Source organism: Babylonia areolata, chromosome 3 (genome assembly GCF_041734735.1).
Source record: "Babylonia areolata isolate BAREFJ2019XMU chromosome 3, ASM4173473v1, whole genome shotgun sequence".
Taxonomy (NCBI): domain Eukaryota; kingdom Metazoa; phylum Mollusca; class Gastropoda; order Neogastropoda; family Buccinidae; genus Babylonia; species Babylonia areolata.
The window spans coordinates 34626744-34648356 of NC_134878.1; the positions used below are offsets into that span (position 1 = coordinate 34626744).

At 42.1% G+C, this 21613-nt stretch overlaps 1 protein-coding gene across 1 annotated transcript in view; it reads left to right on the top strand.

The window, feature by feature from the left end:
- LOC143280299 (proto-oncogene tyrosine-protein kinase Src-like) overlaps positions 1-21613 on the top strand; it is a 43383-nt gene that overhangs the window by 15319 nt on the left and 6451 nt on the right. The window contains exons 3-10 of the mRNA XM_076584930.1: positions 1984-2099; positions 3344-3448; positions 4595-4686; positions 5481-5639; positions 10655-10801; positions 13022-13281; positions 13715-13871; positions 16553-16684. Of these exons, the coding sequence (XP_076441045.1) occupies positions 1984-2099; positions 3344-3448; positions 4595-4686; positions 5481-5639; positions 10655-10801; positions 13022-13281; positions 13715-13871; positions 16553-16684 (1168 nt within the window). The remainder of the gene's footprint in view (positions 1-1983; positions 2100-3343; positions 3449-4594; positions 4687-5480; positions 5640-10654; positions 10802-13021; positions 13282-13714; positions 13872-16552; positions 16685-21613) is intronic.

The following is a 21613-nucleotide window of genomic DNA, read 5'->3' on the forward strand; positions in this document are numbered from 1 at the left end:
AACCAGAGTGCTCAGATTCTCTCACTTCCTAGGCGGACATGTTACCTCTAGGCCATCACTCTCTCTCTCTCTCTCTCCATATATGTATATATGTGTGCGTGCGTGCGTGTGTGTGTGTTTTCTGCCTGCATGTGTATTTGTTTTGCTATCAGTATTGATATTTCGACTGAATTTGTTGCCATGTGTTCTTTTATGTACAGTGCATGCTACACACTGGACCACAGCTTACCATCTCATCTGAATGACTAGCATTCAGACCACCACTCAAGGTGAGGGGGAGAAATTACTTGGGAGTGTGGGATTTGATCCCATATGCGCAGATTCTCTTGCTTGCTAGGTGGACGCGTTACCCCTAGGCCACTACTCCACATATAATAGCTTGACCCATTGGTGCAGACTCTGGCAGAGGTCTGATGGTTAAAGTGTGTCATGGTAAGTATTTTAGATTACACATGATTTTAGAAAAAAGATTTCCCTTAAAAAAAAAAAAAAGACACATTGCAGTCTTCCGGGAGAAATGCAACAAATACAATTGACACTTTTCTAATTGTATATGTTATAAGAATCTGTGAAGGACATAAAGGAATATAAAGTTGGAAACAAGGAAGCATGTTTGGCTGAATCAAAAGCCTTTCTCAGATCTTTGAAAGCTGCATACAATTATCTGCTTTTTCGACTCAAACATTTCTCAACAAAAGATGATAAGGTGTAGTTCTGATTAATCATTAAATACGATTTTATGAAGCCTGCTCTTCAACAACTTTTCCATTGTCATCCATCTATTTAGTAAGTTTTTGCTATGTATTCTTGTTAAGAGTTTGGTGGCCACATGTAAAAAGGAAATTCCTGTATGATTATCAGGTAATTCTGAATTATCTTTCCTTGAAATGAGCATGATTATTGAGTAACTCTGTTGTTCTGGGACTTAGCCATTTCTGAAAATTAAATGAAAAGATGACACAAGATAGACTGATTTCTTCTTCTTCTTCATGGGCTGTGACTCTCATGTACACTGATATACACATCTTCCAGCTGTCAGTCCATGATGCTAACCATTTCACCACGATGACTAGTTAATTTTGCATTCTTTCAGTTTCAAGTAGGTGTCAAAGTATGCAGATGGATCTATGCACATGACACCACTTCTGCCTTTTTGACTCACTTGTGTAAACAAAGTAAGTCTATGTTTTAACCTGGTGTTCGGTTGTCTGTGTGTGTGTGTGTGTGTCTGTGTGTCCGTGGTAAACTTTAACATTGACATTTTCTCTGCAACTACTTTGTCAGTTGACACCAAATTTGGCATAAAAATAGGAAAAATTCAGTTCTTTCCAGTCATCTTGCTTTAAACAATATTGCGCCTCTGGGATGGGCACAAAAAAAAAAGAATGAAGCCTAATTATAAGCAAACTGCATTTACTGTTATATTTATATTTTTTGTATTCTCTAAACTTGGCACTTTGATCTGATATTCTGACCCAACAGCTAGAGCAGTCATTATTATCATTTTTTGTTCAAACAGGAACTTCTTTTGCTAAGCATGGAAGTTTTATTTATTTTGCAAACGTTTTGGTGCTGATAGTAAAAAAGGGAAATTACTCTGTAATGCTAGGGGAGTTAATTTGCTTTAAACTGATCTTTCTCATCTTAAACATTACATTTTGAAATTACACTCAATACATAAAAAGCTTGGATTTTTTTTTAAAAGTGTATCACAAGTGAGTCTTGAAGGCCTTGCCTCTCTTGTTTTCTTTTTTAAAGAGCAGAGACAGCTGAGCTTACCTTAGGTAGTGTAAAACATTAACATAAAAATTGAAGTAAAATAGTTAACACGAAATTCAGAAATAAGTAAGTACATTGAAATACTGTAAAGTAAAACATATATACACTTGGCTACCAAAGCCGTCTTTGCATTTTTAAACATTTTTATTTCAGATATGGTTATTTTGATAGCATGTTGTTTATATACTATAGTTGTTGTAATCATTTTCTTTTGTTCTTTCAGATGTGTTGATTGTGCGAGCAATATACGACTTTGATGGCATCAATGAAGATGATTTGTCGTTCAGGAAGGGGGATCGTCTCCAAGTTGATGACAATTCGTAAGATATTATTATCTGGTCTGTTTTGAAATAACTTCTTCAGTGCGTGTCTTGTTGAATTAGTGAATCACATAGTGAGTGTGTTGTTGTATGTGACTGTCCCTGTGTGTATGTAATATGTGTATATAGTGTGCATGTATTGTGTATATATATGTATAGTTTGTGTATAAGTATAGTGTGTCTATGTGTGGTCTTCCCAAGGCCTCTCATCACCATATCACAAAGCAAAGAAAAAGAATTGAACAATAAATATTGTTTCAGATCAGTTAGATTTACATCTGCATATACCGTAAAGTTTGGTCTATAAGCCGTGACTTTTTACCCTAGCTTCAACCTCTGCGGCTTATACAATGATGCGGCTTATTTGCAGATTTTAACGATCCCAGGAGTGTCACGTTCTCGTCTATTCTTAGCTGCCCTTCAACTCACCAAAATCATGATTTCTGTCCATGAATTTTTGGATGAGCTTCAGGATAGTGTGCTAACTGTTCACATTTTATAAATCAAATCCGCACACATTAAAAGCCTTCAGATCAGCATTCAGTTCTACTCTGCTCAAGCATACACCCTCATCATGCTGAAAACGTGACGTTATGCCTATGATGCAGCCTTCAAATTGAAGGAGGTCGACCTAGCAGACGACAGTACAAGTGACAAACCAGCAGCGACCTCCACCTTCATGTTCATGAAGTGAAAGCGAGGCTGAAGTCAGTGACAAGATGGCAGAGGAAGCTGTGCTGGTTCTCTTTAACTCAGACACTGAAGACGAAGATTTTAGTGGATTCAGTGAGCAGGATGATGTTGAATAAATGTGACTATCCCTAAATTATGGATCTTATTTTCGTTGTGTTTATTTATTATTTTTTTGTGGCACTAGCAGTATTTTCGCTTGCTTTTCTTTGTGTTGTTCCCGCTTGTGTTTATTTCATAACCTACAGTATCGACAGCTTTTCTGTAGTATCAGTATGTGTTCCGGTACTGGAAATAAAAGCGGCTTATAAACCGGCTTATGTATGTATAAAGTTCAATTTTTTCCAAAATTTAGTGGGTGCAGCTTATATACCAATGCGCTCAATAGACCGAACTTTACGGTAAACAAACATGAATTTTGAATCTGTGTGTATATTTGGGTTCATTACTGGGTTTTTTTGTTTTTTTTTGTTTACCATCTGTTGAAAAAAATCCGTGTTTGAATTAAGATTAGTGTGTTCAAGGCATTGCTGATTCAGATCCTCTGATTCCAGACAAAATGGTGACTGGTGGTTGGCCCTGCACCTGAAGAATGGCCAGCGAGGTTATGTTCCCTGCAACTATGTTTGCACGGATGATGGCACTCCACAAGCCCAAGAGTGAGTGACTGTGGTCCTGGTTTTGTCTCTGTTGTGTCTTTCATTGTTCCTTCAATTCTTACTGTGTTTGTTTCATTTTGGCTATGTCTTGAGCCACCTTAGCCATTGATTGATTTCTGTCATGTGTGTAAACAAAGTGTAACAACCCTCTTTGGATTGTCCATGTTTGTGTGTGTGTGTGTGTGTGCGTGTGTGTGCGCGCGTGTGTGTGCGTGTGTATGTGTATGTGTGTTTCTGTGTGTGTGTGTGTATGTCTGTGTCTGTGTGTGTCTGTGTCTGTGTCTCAATGGTAAACTTTATTTAAATCATTTTCTCTAGAAATGCTTTGTCTGTCAACACCAAATTTGCCTGATCCCTTTCACCACTTCAGGTGACAAATGACAGCAGCACCAGTTTACCACAGCAAATGACGTTACTGACAATACACATGTACCACTGTGGGTGATGCTATTTGACCAAACTGCTGGACATCTTTCCATCATGTTCTTCTCTGCCCTGAATCACACGAAGTCACAACATTTACATAAGGTGAAAGATCAGTCCTTCACCTTAAGCTTTGATATGCTGCCTTTGTCTTTGAACCAGACTTGCAAATGAGGCAAGCTGAACTGCGATCCTTTAACAATCACCATGGGTGATCAGCTCTGTATTTCTAATGGAATGCATGCTTCATGTCAGTTGACACTGCAAAATTCTGGAGAAAAATCCACTTTGATGATGCAACAGAACACAAACATTTAGCTTATTCATCTTTATATGCTAAGAACAACTAAAAATGCAGATCTATATAATATGTTGTCATGACACCAGCCAGTAGACACCAATGTCTGAATCGACACTGGGGCAATGCAACTTCTTGGACAGGGAATAAGGCTGTGGATTGAATTAATACTTTGACAGGAATATGTGGTATTATTGAAAGGAGAGTGTAGGATTGATATTTGCTGAATCCTTTCTGCACAGGTATCAATTCTATTGCAGGATCTGGGAAACATAGAAAATGGTATTTTCAAACGGTTGAAACAGTTATTTTAAAATTATTTTATTATTATATGTTTATACAACTGTTGGTGTCTGTAGATATAATCTTCACCATGTTTTTTACTTTTATTTGTTTACTGAATTGATTGATTGATTTTTCTACAGCTGGTGGTTTGACATTGATCGGAAAGAAGCAGACAAAATGTTGTTGCTACCTGGCAACACACCTGGAACTTTCCTGGTTCGAAAAGCACAAGGTACATAACCAAGTGTGAGAAAGAAGTGCCTCTCAGTGTTTTTTGTAAACACCCCCCACCCCTTTATGCAAAAATGTTAACACCTCCCTCCCCTTTATGCAAAGATGTTAACACCCTCACCCCTTTATGAAAAGTTTACCTTCCATTTGTGAGAAGGAAGCCTGTCACTTATGTAACACGATCATTGAAATAATTTTAGTATTTCTATATCTCACTATATATTACCTGTAAATGATAGGGTGTTTTACAGAGAAAAGCTTCCATTGTACTGTCTGTTGATAATACGTTGTTTTCTCTATGACATTACGTGTTGATAATAGAATGTTTTCTTTATGGCATTACCTGTTATTTTGTCAATAATCAATGTTTCTCTGTGACATAACCTGTTAATAGTACTGTATTTTCTCTATGACATTACCTGTAAATGAAAAAATGTTTTCTCGATGACATTACCTGTTAAAGATACAATGTCTTCTTGATGACATTACCTGCTAATGGTGCAATGTTTTCTCTATCACGTTACCTGATAAAGATTTCATGTTTTATCTATGACATCACCTGTTAATGATACACTGTTTTATCTATGACATCACCTGTTAATAATCCAATGTTTTCTCTGTAACATTATCTGTTAATGATAAAATGTTTTTATATAACATTACCTGTAAATGATGCTGTTTTTTCTCAAATACATTACATATTAATAACACAGTGTTTTCAATGTGACATTACCTGTTACAGACACAGCGTTTTTGTATAACATTACCTGTTATTGATATCATGTTTTCTTACAGATAAGACTTCCTTTGTACTGTCTGTCCGAGACTGCGACAGATTAACTGGCGATCCATCAGTCAAGCACTACCGCGTGAGAAGCATGGATAGTGGTGGCTTTTACATCAGTTCCAAGCGAATATTCAACACTATTTTTGATGTCATTGACTATTATTCAGGTAAGGACTTCAGACTGGAGCTGGTGGAGTCTAACAAGCTATTGGCTGAATTCCTTAAGGTCAAGGACTTCGGTCTTTGTGTTCTATGTATTTGTTTGACATCTTGCAAAACATTCCACACTATTTTTTAAGTTATGAACTATTATTCAGGAAAGGACTTTAGACAGGAACATTCTTTTGAGGACGCTGATTTTTCTGCCTAGACACTGTTGTTTTTACAGATTTTTTACTGAAAATTTCAGTCCAACTTAACTGACCCAGTTGAATTAAGTGTCTCATCCATCACTTGTTAGACTTGTGAAGCCAGTTTGTATAAAAAGTCAACGACAGCAAAGGAACTTTCTAACCAGCTTCGACCAGACAGTTCATTATGAACTAAGTACTCAGCTGACCAGTTCAGTGACATTTTCCAGCGGTAAGAAGATGGGTTACTCAATAAGAAATGCCCTCACATTTTCCAGTGGTAAGAATTTTGGTTACTCAACAAAAAATGCCCGCACATTTTCCAGCATGTGGGCATGGTTGATGAGTTGTAACTGGTGTAATTCCAGGCTGACTGTAATTGTCATTGAGTGTATTGTATTATCATTAGTGCAGTAACAGCGGACAGTTCTTTTTCTTTCTTTCTTTTTTTTCTTATTGTAAGAACTGCTGGTTTTTGTCTTCAACAGTTGCTGTTTTGGCTTAAACCCTTGACTGCTGGACCTTGTTGAAATGAGATCCGTGTGGCTTGAATTAGAGTGCAAGAACTGTTTCCTATGTACTTTTGAGTGTTGTAATTGACATGATGATGATGGCGAATTGATAGTGGTGGTGGTGTGTCCATTGAGATCGATGATGACCATCGTTGTCATCCAGATGGGGGATGGGGGATGGGGGGAGGGTGGTGGTGGGGTGGGGGGAAGGATGCTCATGAATCTATCTGTGAGTGCGCAGATGGCTGAATAGTCCAATCTGCGCACGAAATGTTCGCTGACGGGGCAGACAAAGACAGGCATATCATTGTCAGGGAGCTTGTTTGCCCGTGACTTTCTGGCCTGCCTCTTCTCAACAGCTGCAGCAGTCCTGTTGGCCTCGCACAACCTGGCGCCTTTGTGCACAGCAGCGCGCCATTTGTCACGGTCCACTGCAGATTCCTCCCAGGAGTCAGGGTTGATATCAAACGCTTTCAGAGAGACTTGAGTATCTCTGAACCGCTTCTTCTGACCTCCGTGTGATCTCTTCCCTTGTTGCAGCTCGCCATAGAAGAGCCTTTTGGGCAGCCGATGGTCTGGCATGCGCGCCATGTGTCCAGCCCAGCGAAGCTGGGATTGCATCAGGATGGTGAAGATGCTGGGAAGGGTGGCTTTTGCGAGCACCTCTGTGTCTGGGGTCTTGTCTTGCCACTTGATGTTCAGTAGCTTCCTGAGGCATGTTGTGTGGAAGTGGTTCAGCTTCTTGGCATGTCGTTGGTACACTGTCCAAGTTTCGCAGGCGTACAGTAGTGTGGGGAGAACTACTGCTCTGTAGACCTTTAGCTTGGTCTCAAGACTAATGCCTCTTCTGTTCCAGACATTTGCATTGAGTCTACCAAAAGTTGCGCTTGCTCTTGCAATCCTGACGTTCACTTCATCGTCGATGGTCGCATTTCGTGACAGTGTGCTGCCAAGGTATGTGAACCGCTCCACCGCACTGAGTCTCTGACCGTTGACTGTGATGTTGGGCTCAACGTAGGGTTTCCCTGGGGCTGGCTGATGGAGAACTTCAGTTTTCCTCGTGCGTTTCCTATGTACTTTTGAGTGTTGTAATTGACATGATGATGATGACGAATTGATAGTACTGAACAAAAGAAATATAGTCCCCAGAGGAAAGAATCCCAAAAAAGAATGGAGACATGCATCATCAGCAGCAATCAAGGGGTCAATGGCCATTTTTAAGTGGACAGAGACAGAAGTTTTGGGAGGGTGGTTTTAAATGTGAAAACACAGTGGGTCAGTCTGTCAGCACAGGGGATTGCAGGATCTTGCCTGTGTCATTCCATTCTCGTTACCTCCCTGGACCTGCCAGTTGCTATGATTTGAGTGGAACTTGTTTTGGTCAAGAGCAATTTGCTATGCTGTTAAGCTCATATTGCATATGTTATGGTCAGATGAAACTTTTTTTCCCCCATCCCCTCTCCCCTTGATTGGTTCAAAGATGGACACTTGCAGACGAACAAAGTGGGGTTGACCTAGTATTGCTTTGGCCACGGGACATTTATGTTTTAAAATTTCAGCCATTTGTAACTAACTTCTCATTGAGCAGATGTTGAATGGAAGGCAAATTGCCATTGTGGAATTGACAGTACTGCAACACCAAGCGTTATTTATTTTTATTGCTCAGATATGTCACCACAAAAACTAGATATAATTCATGCTGAAACTTGGTCCACTTTGTTCCTGGTGGAGAACAGTATGCCACAAAAGTTGTTTCAGCAAATGCTTTCCATCAAGCAACATAATACAGTTGTTGAGAATGGAGACAACGACAGCAAAATGTTTGTGCAAGATTTTGTTGGATCACCTGCAGACATGTTCTTTATGCCCACATGCTTATGTCTTTTGCAGAAAAAATGTTGGTGTGCTACTGGCAAATGCAAATAGCATTTACTGCTTACACTTTGTCCAAAATGTTACTGTGTTTGAACAAGAAACTTAAAAAACCTGAAAAGAAACAGTGATAATGAAAATGAAAAATAGAAAAAAAAAAGAAGTTTTTGGTCAGTATAGACTTTTTTTTAACACTATTCTGCCCAGTCCATTTTCATTGAGTTGTGTGCCCCTGCCCATGTAATTTTTACCCATGTGCTGACGCAAGAGGGTATGGTCAGAAAAATGCTCATGAAATCTTGAAATATGGTTTGGGTTTGATCAAATTTGGCATTGTTATTCAAAAATACCTGTAGTTAGTATTGAAGCCTTTAAAAATTAAAGGCAGGGAATTTATGATAAGTCATTACAAATTATTGCTAAAATAAAAGAAAACAGAAAAAAACCACATATAGAACATGCTTTTTTGTACAATACATCACAACAGATCTGAGTAAACCTGCGCTGTCTGAATCATTCGCCTCTCCTTTACCTTTCTCTGCACCCAGTTTGATGAAATTATTGCTGTTTTCCTCCTGGACTTTGTTTTCAGATTCATCATTCTCCTCCTCACTGTCAGAGTCCTTCATAATTTTGTTGACAGCCTCATCCAAAGTCAATTTTTGTTAAAACTCATCTTTTTTGGCTGCAAAATCACCCATGCGAAACTTGAATTTCCTTTCGTTTGTATTCTTCTGGTTTGGTTTGAATAAGAGTTTCTTCCCTTTAATCACTACCTAAATTGAAAGTACACCAGACGGACGAAAAAACTACATCTGTGGGCGACAAACCCAGATCTGCACGGGCGTAGGTTTGACGTCCGCAGGCAGAAATGTGTTAAGGATGAATGATTTAAAGTGAAAAATGGAGTATGATAAGTTTTTTTATGTGACATATACAACTCTGTCTCTCACTGTCAGTGCTTTTGACCATATCTTTGTATGTATATCTGTTGCACACCCACAGCACACTCAGGTAAATGCAGAATGATGATGAGACGTCAAGGCACCATCCCTTGTTTTAGTCTGATATATTCAGCCTGTCAGGATAGTTAGTCTGTTGTTGGTGGCACCAGAATTTCTGACGTCCCTTCCTGATGTGCTGTATGTGGATCTGTTTGACGGCCGTACGACACATGTCAGTAATGTCATGTCCTCTCTCTAATGTCAGTTCAGTAAGCCACTCACCACATGACTTTGCGCTAGAAACCGTGTGTTGGATTATCAAGTGATCAGCTGGGTTTTTACTGCACAAGTTCAACATGTGTGAAATGTCAAAACACCTCCCACACCTTAACCGGTAGTCGTCATTCACATGTAAAGATTTGATCCGTGACAAAATGCTATACTTTGACTGTAAGTGTTGTATGTAGACCAGCATGTTTGTTGTGATGAAACAGCCAGTGTGTTGTGTGTTGACCAGTGTGTGTTGTGTGGGACCAACCAATGTGTTGTGTGTTCACCAGTATGTTGTGAGGAGACAGCCAAAGTTTTGTGTATTGACCAGTATGTGTTGGGTTGTGTGGAAACAGCCAGTGTGTTGCATGTTTACCAATGTGTGTATTGTGTCTTCTTCTTCTTCTCCCTGAACTCTGTTAAGAGTCATGGGGGTGCCACACAGAACTGTTCACCAGAATCCTCCAGGTCTGTCAGCTGCAAGACAAAGCCTAGGTCTCTGCAAATGGTTTCCCTGTCCTTTCTGGAATTTTGTCTCTCGATCATTTTTCTGTCTTCCCCTCTGTCTCCTTCCCTCAACAGTTCCTTTGAGGATTGTTTCAGCAAGGCCTTTGGATCTTATTACGTAGTAACACACACACACACACTAGTTTTCTTTCAGTCACCTTGTAGTCTTATGCTTCTTTTTCATCATCATCTGCTTCATTCCTTGGCTGCAAGTCTCTCATTCACTCATACAAAAGAGTGAGCTTTTACATGAATTTTTTTTATGCTGCCATGTAGGCAGCTGTACGTGACCTTACCAGCGTAGCTTTCATTTCTCTACTGATGTTAGTGGATCTTCATAAAGTCCAAGGTGCTGCTTAATGGTTTGGCACACTTGTCCATCGGTGGTCATGCTTTGTGTGGAAACAGTGAACGTGTTCATTGGTGATTGTGTGGAAACAGTGAACATGTTCATTGGTGATTGTGTGGAAACTGAACGTGTTCATTGGTGATTTGTGGAAACAGTGAACATGTTCTTTGGTGGTCATGCTTTGTGTGGAAACAGTGAACATGTTCATTGGTGATTGTGTATTGTGTGGAAACAGTGAACGTGTTCATTGGTGACTGTGTATTGTGTGGAAACAGTGAATGTGTTCATTGGTGACTGTGTATTGTGTGGAAACAGTGAATGTGTTCATTGGTGATTGTGTATTGTGTGGAATGGTGACTGTGTATTGTGTGGACACAGTGCATGTGGATGGTCTGTGCGGGCTCCTGACGATGCCGTGCCCAAGGATACGCCCTGTGGTGCAGTTCAGGGACCTGGAAGTGAAACGAGAAACCATCAAGCTGACCACCAAGCTGGGCGCCGGATGCTTTGGGGAGGTCTGGAAAGGTAACAACTTTACTTATGTTGCGCACAATCAGTAAGTTTTGCTCTTAGTGTTTTACCTACTTACCTACTGCCCATTCTGCCCTCTGGCATGCAGGGCAACAAAAAGAACCTCCACTCTTGTCTGTTTTGGGCCAGTCTCTGGATGGTATCATAGGTGTACTTCAGGGTCTTGAGTTTTATTTCAGAGCACTTTACAGTAATTCCAATTAAAGCAAAGTACATTACAATATGTTACACTATCAACCAAGCCATGCTTGTCTAAATGATTGAGAAGCATTGCCAACTGTGACAAGACAATGCACTAAAAGCACACTAGGTACAATATTCATAGAAAACTATATTTATATGCAAGATACCATTAGAATAGTTGATTATCTTTGAAAGAGACAGTGTTATATGTTTGCTGACATAAAAGTGACATGTGCATTACCTCCACAGAAGATTGTCCAACATTCCAGCAAGAACACCCATGCACAGTTAACATATGCCCAACACAGAAAAGGTCTTATGGACCATGTTTTACTATGCCCAGAGATCTAGACAACATTCAGCAGAAAATAGAAGGAAGTAAGCAGATTCTGTATAAAATAAAATGCAAAATACAATGCACACAATACCAATAAGATATTTGATCTGATAATCACACATAACTAAGATGTGCATTCATATACACTCGGTTAAAGAGGAGTATACAGAAATGATAAAATACAAAATATGATATGCACGTAACCAATTGATATGTACAGGTATATACTCATGACACAGGGGAGACTTTCGCTGATGGTGTTTCACAAAACATATGTGGATCACATGCCTTGTTGCTGTTTCTAGATTTATCAACTTGTCATTGTTGCAGGAAATTTGAGAAAACAGTTTAATGTCCCTGATGGTCTTTCACAAAACGCATGTGAAATCACACACCACATGTTGCCATTTCTGTAAAAGTCAGGAAACAATGAAGTGTTGCTGATGTTGTATAAAAAAACAAAAACAAAAACGGTCATGTAGATTCTTCAATTGTTGCTGTTTCTTGAGATGCTGACTTATGCATCAGTACCAAAATGTGTATTTCAGAAGGTAAAATATGTAGCATACAAAGCAGCTGACCCAGTTTGTGTTTATTCATGTTTCACATAAGCAGTGGGAGTTGTGAGGAGGATGGGGGCTGGGGTGTTGATTCAAATCAAATAGATGGGCAGCCAGTGTAGTTTCATGAACAAGCATTTGTGCACATAATATGCTTGTTTGTTTATGGTGTACTTTGTGCATGTGCAAAAATACACTTGTATCAAGTACGCCATACATGAACAAGCAAACAAATCTGCCCATGCACACACACATGGCTAGCAAAGGGAATCCACATAAGAAACTGAGAAGGGTGGTTTGTTCCATTCTACTGAGAAAGAGCACAGACCTTGGGATTTTTTGTGTCTGAGGAATTGTCAGCACTCTAGAATCAGCAGCCAAGCATAAAGATCTAGAAGGGGTACACATTGAAAATGAGTCACAAACTTATGAAGATGTAGAGTAGTTTATGACAAGAACTCTTTTGCCACCTAGTTTCTGTGTGAAAAACACTTCCCACTGCCAAATATTTTAGACTTGTTACTCTGAGTCACTGGATTTGATTCATGTGAAAACAATACAGTGGACTTGTCCACTTGAAACTTTGTCAAGGTGAGATTAACCAATTTTTAATTGTGCCGGTTAGTTAGCTGCAGCTGTCAAGCTTTGTTTCAGTGTGAAAAATGGTCCGTTTAACATGACCCCACAATGTTGACTGTCAAGCTTTGTTTCAGTGTGAAAAATGGTCCGTTTAACATGACCCCACAATGTTGACTGTCAAGCTTTGTTTCAGTGTGAAAAATGGTCCGTTTAACATGACCCCACAATGTCAACTAAAGTTGTCTATAGCAGTGAAATGTCCAGTTGACTAAAGTCACCTGTGGTGGTGAGTTGCAGCACATGGTTGCTAGTTTGTTATTTGTCCTGTGAGAGACAGGTAGCCATATATGTTTCTCAAGAAGAAGGAAAATAATTTTTGGTACGTCTGGATGTTCTGGGTGTTAGTTTAAGAACAGTTCTAGATTTTCTGCATTTTCTGAAGGAGATTGTCAGGGATGCCAGGCCAAAGAGAACTTTTTTGTAAATTCTGAAGTTGTTGTTCATTGTTGTTGTTGTTGTAAAGACATGTATTTTGCCATGTGGTGTGGTGGGCAGGCAAGCTGCGGAACATGGTGGACGTGGCGGTGAAGACCCTGAAGCCTGGCACCATGACCCCGGAGGCCTTTCTGGAAGAGGCCCGCATCATGCATGAACTGCGTCACACCAAACTGGTGCAGCTGCTGGCCGTCTGCTCGGCCACTGAGCCCATGTGGATTGTCACCGAACTCATGGTCAACGGCGCCTTGCTGGACTACCTGCGGAATGATAATGGACGGGTGGTCAAGTTTCCTGTTGTTGTGGAAATGGGGTCGCAGGTGAGGCTGTGTGTGTATGCGTGTGTGCATGCATGTGTGTGTGTGTGTGTGTGTGTGTGAGAGGAGGCAGTCACCTCGTGTATTCTGAAGAGAATGAAGAAGAAGGAATTTTGTTTATTGTCATGTCAAACATACTGGTGATTGTAGACATTTTGTAAAAGTATTAATTTATACACAACAGGGAGGAGAGAGGGGGAGGAGGGGTTGAATGGTGAGTTGAGGGAAACGGGATAAATGGAGGGTGGAATAAAAAGTGAATATCTGAAATAAATAGAAGTACAGATGAAGAAAATTACTTAACAGACTGTGTAAAATGGAAGTCGTTTATTTGACGTGTTCACATAGTCATAAACATGTCCAGACCAGAGACTGTCAGCTTGTGTGGGGAATATCTGCTGGGTATCTATGTGACCTGTTAACGGGTGTTTCACAGATTGCTGATGCCATGGAGTACCTGGAAATTCAGAACTTTGTGCACCGTGACCTGCGAGCGGCCAACATCCTGGTGGGGCAACACCTGGACGTCAAGGTGGCAGACTTTGGTCTGGCCAGGATCCTGCAGGACGAGGACATCTATGAGGCCACAGCGAGTGAGTCCTGACTCACTGCCTCGCCACTGATGTGTTTCCTTTACACCCTTTGTACTGTTTATGGCGTTGTTGTTGTTACTTGTTAGCATATATATTTGTATATATGTGTGTGTGGGGGGGGGGGGGCGGGGGGGGGCTTTCGGGGGGGGGGGAGGGGGGTGCTGTGGGGGTGGGGGGGAGTATGGGCATATGTGTATGTGCTTGTATAAATGTGTGTGTGTGTGTGTAGGGGCTCGTGTACGTACGTTTATGTGTATTTGTTTGTGCTTTCATATCTGTGAAACTGCATGTTTGTTGCATATCTGGTGTGTGTGTGTGTGTGTGTGTGTGTGTGTGTGTTTTACATTTATTTGCTTATTTGTTTATTTATAATCATTATTGTCTTTTTATTTTATTTTCATTTATTCATTATTATTGGTATTGGTATTATTATTATTATTATTATTATCAGTCTACTACTAATAGCATATATATATTTTCCTATTTAAATATTTATTCACTCCTTTATTTGTTTAATTGTCTTTTTTCTTTTTTTTTCTTTTCTCAAGGCCTGACTGAGCATGTTGGGTATGCTGCTGGTTAGGCATCTGCTTGGCAGATGTGGTGTAGTGTATATGGATTTGTCGGAATGCAGTGACACCTCCTTGAGCTGCTGATACTGATACTGATAGCATGCTTGCATGCACCTATGCTTTAGCAGAGGGCAGGTAGGGTACTGAGTTCAGGAGTTTTATTCTTGTTGCTGCTTCAGATATACGTGGTGAACTAACACCCCCAATTTTTAAGCTTACAGAGAGAGAGAGAGAGAGAGAGAAACTCTTTAATAGTGCATACACATACATACAGGTAGATGAGCACACACATACACTCACACAATCTTGCACACATACAAAACATCACACCATACAGGTAGAGAAGAAGAAGGACTACAGGACTACATGAAGAGATGTTGCAAAGTTATGTTGGCATAATCCCTTATTTCAGTCATTTTCCTTGTATGTATTTTTCATTTTCATTAGATTTTGATGCATTTACTCATTTATTTTGTTAATTTATTTTAGTTTAATTTTATATCAGTGTTTTGTACACAACTAGGGAAGGCTCTCAAGGCCTGGCCAGTATGTTGGCTTTATGTACAGGGCAGGCTATCTGCTCCCGTTTGTTATACACACACACACACACACACACACTTTGACACCCCTTGAAACTAAAGCTGTTATAATCTATGACAAAATAGTGTTGTATAGATGTTACAGACATGCTAGGTGGTAGAATGGTTTAACCCTTTCGCTGCCAGGAAAAAAGATTTAAGTGAAATCTATTTGCCAGGGTTTTTTTTTCATAAATTTTCAAAAAATTCTGTACTCTTTTTTATTGGAGAAAACCCATAAAAATAATATATTTTCTGAAAGGTAAATGAATAAAGAATACAAAACATGTGATGTTTTCCCATTTTATATATTTTCATTGACATGCTGTTGTTTTGAAATCAGTGTTTTCTTTTTTGTCACATTTTCAACTTGTTCATTACAAACATTAGTCAGGTAATTTGCTCAAAAATATATTTTCTGGACAAATGGATATATGCATGCACAAAATCATACTAGAACAACCACACACAAAAAAAAAAGAGAAAAAAAAGAGACAGATACACAATGCATTGTGACCTCTTCAAGTGATAATATGGATGTGAGGCCACGCCCCCTCAGTCTCCACCCCCCCTCCTCTTCACCCCTCTCACACGGTCACTTGATCCAGGTCTCATCAGACTGCGTTGCTGAGTGCCAAGAAAATTGCTCACACTGTGTCCTGCTAATAATTCAGTCACTTTCTGTCAACTGCTACAGCTGTACAGCTGGCATCACTTACTGATAGTCATATATTGGCCACTCTCTTGATTGCTTCCTTTATTTTCTATCAAATCGTCCTATAAATGTTCATCACTGTCTATTCCTTTGAATTTAGGCTTCAATTCTTTCTGATCATATCTAAAGAAAGCAATCTTGGTTGATTTTGTTCGCCATGATTGCATGTCTTGAGCACAGCGCCAGTCCGATATTTTGTTGAGCGAGCGAAGAGAGCAGTCAGGCAAACACTGTGGCCAGTAACCCAACCAAAACATTCAAATAAAGGACTGCCTCATGATGTAGATGTTGTTTCTAGCTATGAATAGAATCTAGAAAGACTCCCCATTCTAAAGCTACCAGTATTTTTGTCAATGAACTGAATGCAAACCAGAGAAAAGTCTGTCTCGTCACTGTGGCAGCGAAGCATACATGCTTGCGCTGACAAGTTATCTGGTCATATAGGTAGCCTAGGGGTTAAGATGCTTATATGCCATACAGTGTCCATGAGGGTCTAACTCACCCTTTCTCCCACGCTTTACTGGAAAATATCAAACTCAGCATCTGGTCATTCAGGTGAGATGATAAACTGAGGTCCCATGTGCAGCACATACTTGGCACACTGAAAACCCATGGCAAAAAAAGTGTTATCTTCTGGCAAAATTCTGTAGACGAAATCCACTGTGATAGGCATTATACAAATATATATATAATAGTGGCCTGACTTGTGCATTGGGTTGTACAGCTGATTAGGCATCTGCGTAACACATGCAGTGAAGCATGTATTGGTTTGTCAGAACAAAGTGATGCATCCTCAAGAAAATGATACTGTTGCAGACACCAAGTTCCCAATAAAGTGGACTGCACCAGAAGCGGCTTTGGAGCGCCGGTTCAGCATCAAGTCTGATGTATGGTCATTTGGCATTCTCCTGTATGAGTTGATCACTTTAGGTCGTGTGCCCTACCCTGGTGAGTTCATAATATTTTAACAGAAAACTTATGCTTTTCAACTTACACAACAGAACACACACACACACACACACACACACACACACACACACACACACACACACAACTAAAAATAACAACAGAAGCATAGTATTATGAGTACCTTTTTTTCTGCCATAAGCACCATGCATGGCAGAGTCGGTTAGGCATTGGACTTACGATCCAGTGTTCACCAGTGATGAGGGTTTGAAGTTGCATTTTGGCCATGATATGTGGTTCGTCCGTCAGGATCGACGAGGACCATCTGGTCATCCTGGTGGTGGGTGGTTTGGATTCTGTGGGTGCGCAGATGACTGGTCAGGCCAATTTTGGTTTGGGTTCTGTGGGTGCGCAGATGACTGGTCAGGCCAATCTGCGCCTGATGGTTCTGACACAGTGTGGACAGGGGATGGTGGTGGCTGTTGGGGACTTGCTGGCACTGCTTTTCCTGGCCTGTCTGCATTGCTCTGCTGCAGCGATTCTGTTGGCCTCACAGGATTTGGCGCCATTGTGGACAGCTGAACGCCACTTTGGTCTGTCCATTGCATTCAGCTCCCATGTGTCGTGGCTGATGTTGAAGGCCTTCAGAGAAGCTTTCAGAGTGTTTTTGAAGCGCTTCTTTTGGCCTCCATGGGAGCGCTTGTCATGTTGGAGTTTGCCGTACAGCAGTTTCTTGGGGAGCCGGTGGTCTGGCATGCGAACTACATGGCCTGCCCAGCGCAGCTGGGCCTGCATCAAGATGGTGAAGATGCTGGGCAAGTTTGCACGAGTGAGCACCTCTGTGTCAGGGATCTTCTCTTGCCACTTTATGCCGAGAAGTTTTCTGAGGCTGGTGGTGTGGAAGTGGTTCAGCTTTTTGGCGTGGCGTTTGTAGGCCGTCCATGATTCACATCCATAGAGCAGTGTGGTAAGAACTATGGCCTTGTATACTTTGAGCTTCGTCTCCAGGGTGATGCCTCTCCTGTTCCAAACGTTCTTATGGAGTCTGCCGAAGGCAGCGCTGGATTTGGCGAGTCTGGCATTCACCTCGTCGTTGATGACAGCTGTGCAAGAGAGTGTACTGCCCAGGTATGTGAACTTGTCTACCACGTTCAGTTGTTGCCCGTTGATGAAGATGTTTGGTTCAATGTAAGGCTTTCCTGGAGCTGGCTGGTGCATCACCTCAGTCGTCTTTTTGCTGATTGTGAGGCCAAAGTTATCACAGGCAGCAGAGAACTTGTTGACGCTGTGTTGCATGTCAGCTTCGGAGGCAGCATTGAGAGTGCAGTCATCAGCAAACAGGAAATCGTTGACGGTGTCTGTCCTCACCTTGGTTTTTGCTTGAAGCCTCCTGAGGTTGAAGAGTGAGCCATCTGTGCGGTACCTGATGCCAATGCCTATGTCAGCGTCTCTGAAGGCATCTGTCAGCATGGCTGAAAACATGAGACTGAATAGGGTGGAGGCAAGAACACACCCTTGCTTGACTCCGTTGGAGACAGGGAATGGTTCTGAAGTCTCTCCGTTGTCTTGGACTCGGGCCAGCATCCCATCGTGTAGTTGCCGTATGATGGTGATGAACTTTCTGGGACATCTGTACTTCGCCATGATTCTCCAAAGGCCATCTCTGCTAACAGTATCGAAGGCCTTGGTCAGATCGACATACGTGGAGTAAAGGTCGGCGTTCTGTTCCTGACATTTCTCTCTGGAGCTGCCTGGCAGCAAACACCATGTCAATAGTCCCGCGTTCTTTCCGGAAGCCACACTGGCTCTCTGGTAGGAGACCTTGCTCAAGGTGCGCTATGAGACAGTTGAGTAGCACTCTGGCCAGAGTCTTGCCTGCAACGGACAGGAGGGATATTCCACCATGGTTGTCACAGGCCTGATGATTTCCTTTGCACTTGTACAGGTGTATGATGGAAGTGTCTTTGAAGTCCTGTGGAACTGCCTCATGCTGCCAGATGAACTGGAACAGCTGATGAAGCTTCTCAGTCAGCGCCATACCACCTTCTTTGTAGACCTCAGCTGGAATGGAGTCTGAGCCAGGGGCTTTGCCATTGGATAGCAGACGGATAGCTTTCTGGGTCTCCTCCAAAGTTGGAATGGCATCCAACGACTCACTGACTGGCACCTGGGGGAGTCGGTTGATGGCTTCTTCATTGATGGTGGAAATGCAGTTCTCATCAAATCAGTCTTTGTGCTTCCTGGCAGAAGGCCCTAGGCACTCCATGGCAGTGTTGTACACCGTCTCATGCAGTGCGCCCCATGCTGCCTCCACATTCTGGTTGTCCAACACGGTGGACTCGAGGCATTCCTCCAGGGTGTCAGCAAAGCTCTGCTTGATGTTGCCTAACTCCAGCTTGTTGACATTCAGGCGTTTGGGTGCTTTCATGCCCTGAGGCCGTCTCTTGGGCTGGATGCGGAGGTTGAGTTTGGAGACGATAAGGTGGTGGTCTGTCCAGCACTCAGTGCCGCACATGGCCCTCGTGACTCGTACGTCCTGCCTGTCCCTCTTCCTGACGATGACAAAGTCGATGAGATGCCAATGCCCAGAGCGAGGATGCATCCATGATGTCCTGTTACAGGTAGGGAGGCAGAAGATGGTGTTTGTGACAAGAAGGTCGTGCTTGGCACATGTCTGGAGAAGTAGTTGACCATTGCTGTTACAGTTACCAACCCCATGCTTCCCAATCATGCCTTCCCAGGAGGTGCTGTCACAACCAACTCTCGCGTTAAAGTCACCAATGATGAGCTTGTCTGCATTGGGAACAGTGGTGATGACAGCGTTCAGGTCCTCATAGAACTTGTCCTTGATCTCATCTGGGTTGGTCATGGTGGGCGCGTAGGCGCTGACAATGGTGATAAACTTCTTCCCATTGCATAAAGGGAGTTTCATCATCATCAGGCGATCATTCACTCCTTTCGGGGGGCCAGCCAGCTTGCCAACAAGGGTTGTCTTCACTGCAAAGCCAACTCCAGCCTCACGTCTCTCCTCAGGTTCGCGACCACTCCAAAAGAAGGTGTAGCCTGCGCCTTACTCACAGAGTTTGCCTTCTTCTGCCAGTCTGGTCTCACTTAAGGCAGCGATGTTGATGTTGTACCTGGCTAGTTCACTTGCAATAAGTGCTGTGCGTCTCTGTGGTCTGTCCAGAAGCGTATGCACGTTCCATGTGGCAGTGGTCAATGGGGTGCTCCTTGTTTTCTTCTTTCTTTCCTTTGTGTGTCGACTGCTTGAGTAGGGTCCCCATCAGCCGCGGTATGCTGACTAGGGTGGTGTGGAGCAGGCAATGTTTGGGGCACCTTTTCTAGCCCCTTCCTCATGCCATGGAGGTGAGAAGTCCTGTCCTGAAGAGGGCTGCTCAGTCACTCAGGGGGCTGCCGATCTCCACCGCTGCTCCAGTCGGTGAAAAATGACCCTATGGCCTGAGCCGCCTATGTGCAGGTCCGCTGCTATGACTGCCAGTGTACCCACACCTGTCGTTTCGTCGCTCGCCTGTCGCCACAGGGCTTGGGGAAAATGATGGTATGGGATGAAGGATGACTGATGACTTGCATGATGACTTTGTTTATAGTGAGGAGGAGGTGCGCACCGTCGACCTCACTCTCTTGTCCGAGACTGACTGTATCCAGTGGCAAGACGAGGTCAAGACGACTGGAGTTGGAAACGGATGCAGTGGATGACCAGGATGTCCTATGTGCCTCATCCTGCCCTCAGCACTCCACAGTGCTCTGCTGCAACCGCCTTCCTCTCCGTTGAACCATGAAGGTTTCTTTGGCCATGATATAGTGCCCTTGGGAAAGGTTTCTTTGCACCAATTTTCCTCACTCCACTCATGTGTGAATGGGAAGCTGTCTTTCAGTTGGGGAAGGTTAAAATATGGGAGGAGAGGATTGAGCCCTGTGTTCTTCTTGTGAGCCCTAGACACAATGGATCTTCTTGTGAGCCCTAGACACAATGGATCTTCTTGTGAGCCATAGACACAATGGATCTTGTGAGCCCTAGACACAATGGATCTTCTTGTGAGCCTTAGACACAGTGGATCTTCTTGTGAGACCTAGACACAGTGGATCTTCTTGTGAGCCCTAGACACAATGGATCTTTTGAGCCCCAGACACAGTGGATCTTCTTGTGAGCTGTAGACACTGGATCTTGTGAGCCATAGACACAATAGATCTTCTTGTGAGCCATAGACACATTGGATCTTGTGAGCCGTAGACACTCGATCTTCTTGTGAGCCCTAAACACAGTGGATCTTCTTGTGAGTCATAGACACAGTGCATCTTGTTGTGAGCCCTAGACACAGTGGATCTTGTTGTGAGCCCTAGACACAGTGCATCTTGTTGTGAGCCCTAGACACAGCAGATGTGAATTCATTACCCTGATGACTGTAAAAGGCTATGGGACCTTTGACCTTTTTGTGTATGTTTTTCAGTTAATATCTGTGTTTTGGTATGTGTTGTATGTGTGTGTGTGTTTGTGTTTGTGTGTGTGTGTATCTCTTCCTTTCTGTGTGTCTGTCTCTCATGGTCTTTTTCTCTCCTGTTTCTCCCATACCTTTCTCTCTCTCTCTCTCTTCTTTCTCAGAGTGGATTCGAAGTGCTGGCCATAGTACAGCAACTACAAAACACTTAGTACTATACGTGCTATATATATATCACAATACCTATTGTATTATAAGTGCTATATATCACAGTACCTATAGTACTATAAGTGCTATACATCACAGTACCTATTGTACTATAATACTATGCATCACAGTACCTATTGTACTATAATACTATACATCACAGTACCTATTGTACTATAATACTATGCATCACAGTACCTATTGTACTATAATACTATGCATCACAGTACCTATTGTACTATAATACTATACATCACAGTACCTATTGTACTATAATATTATACATCACAGTACCTATTGTACTATA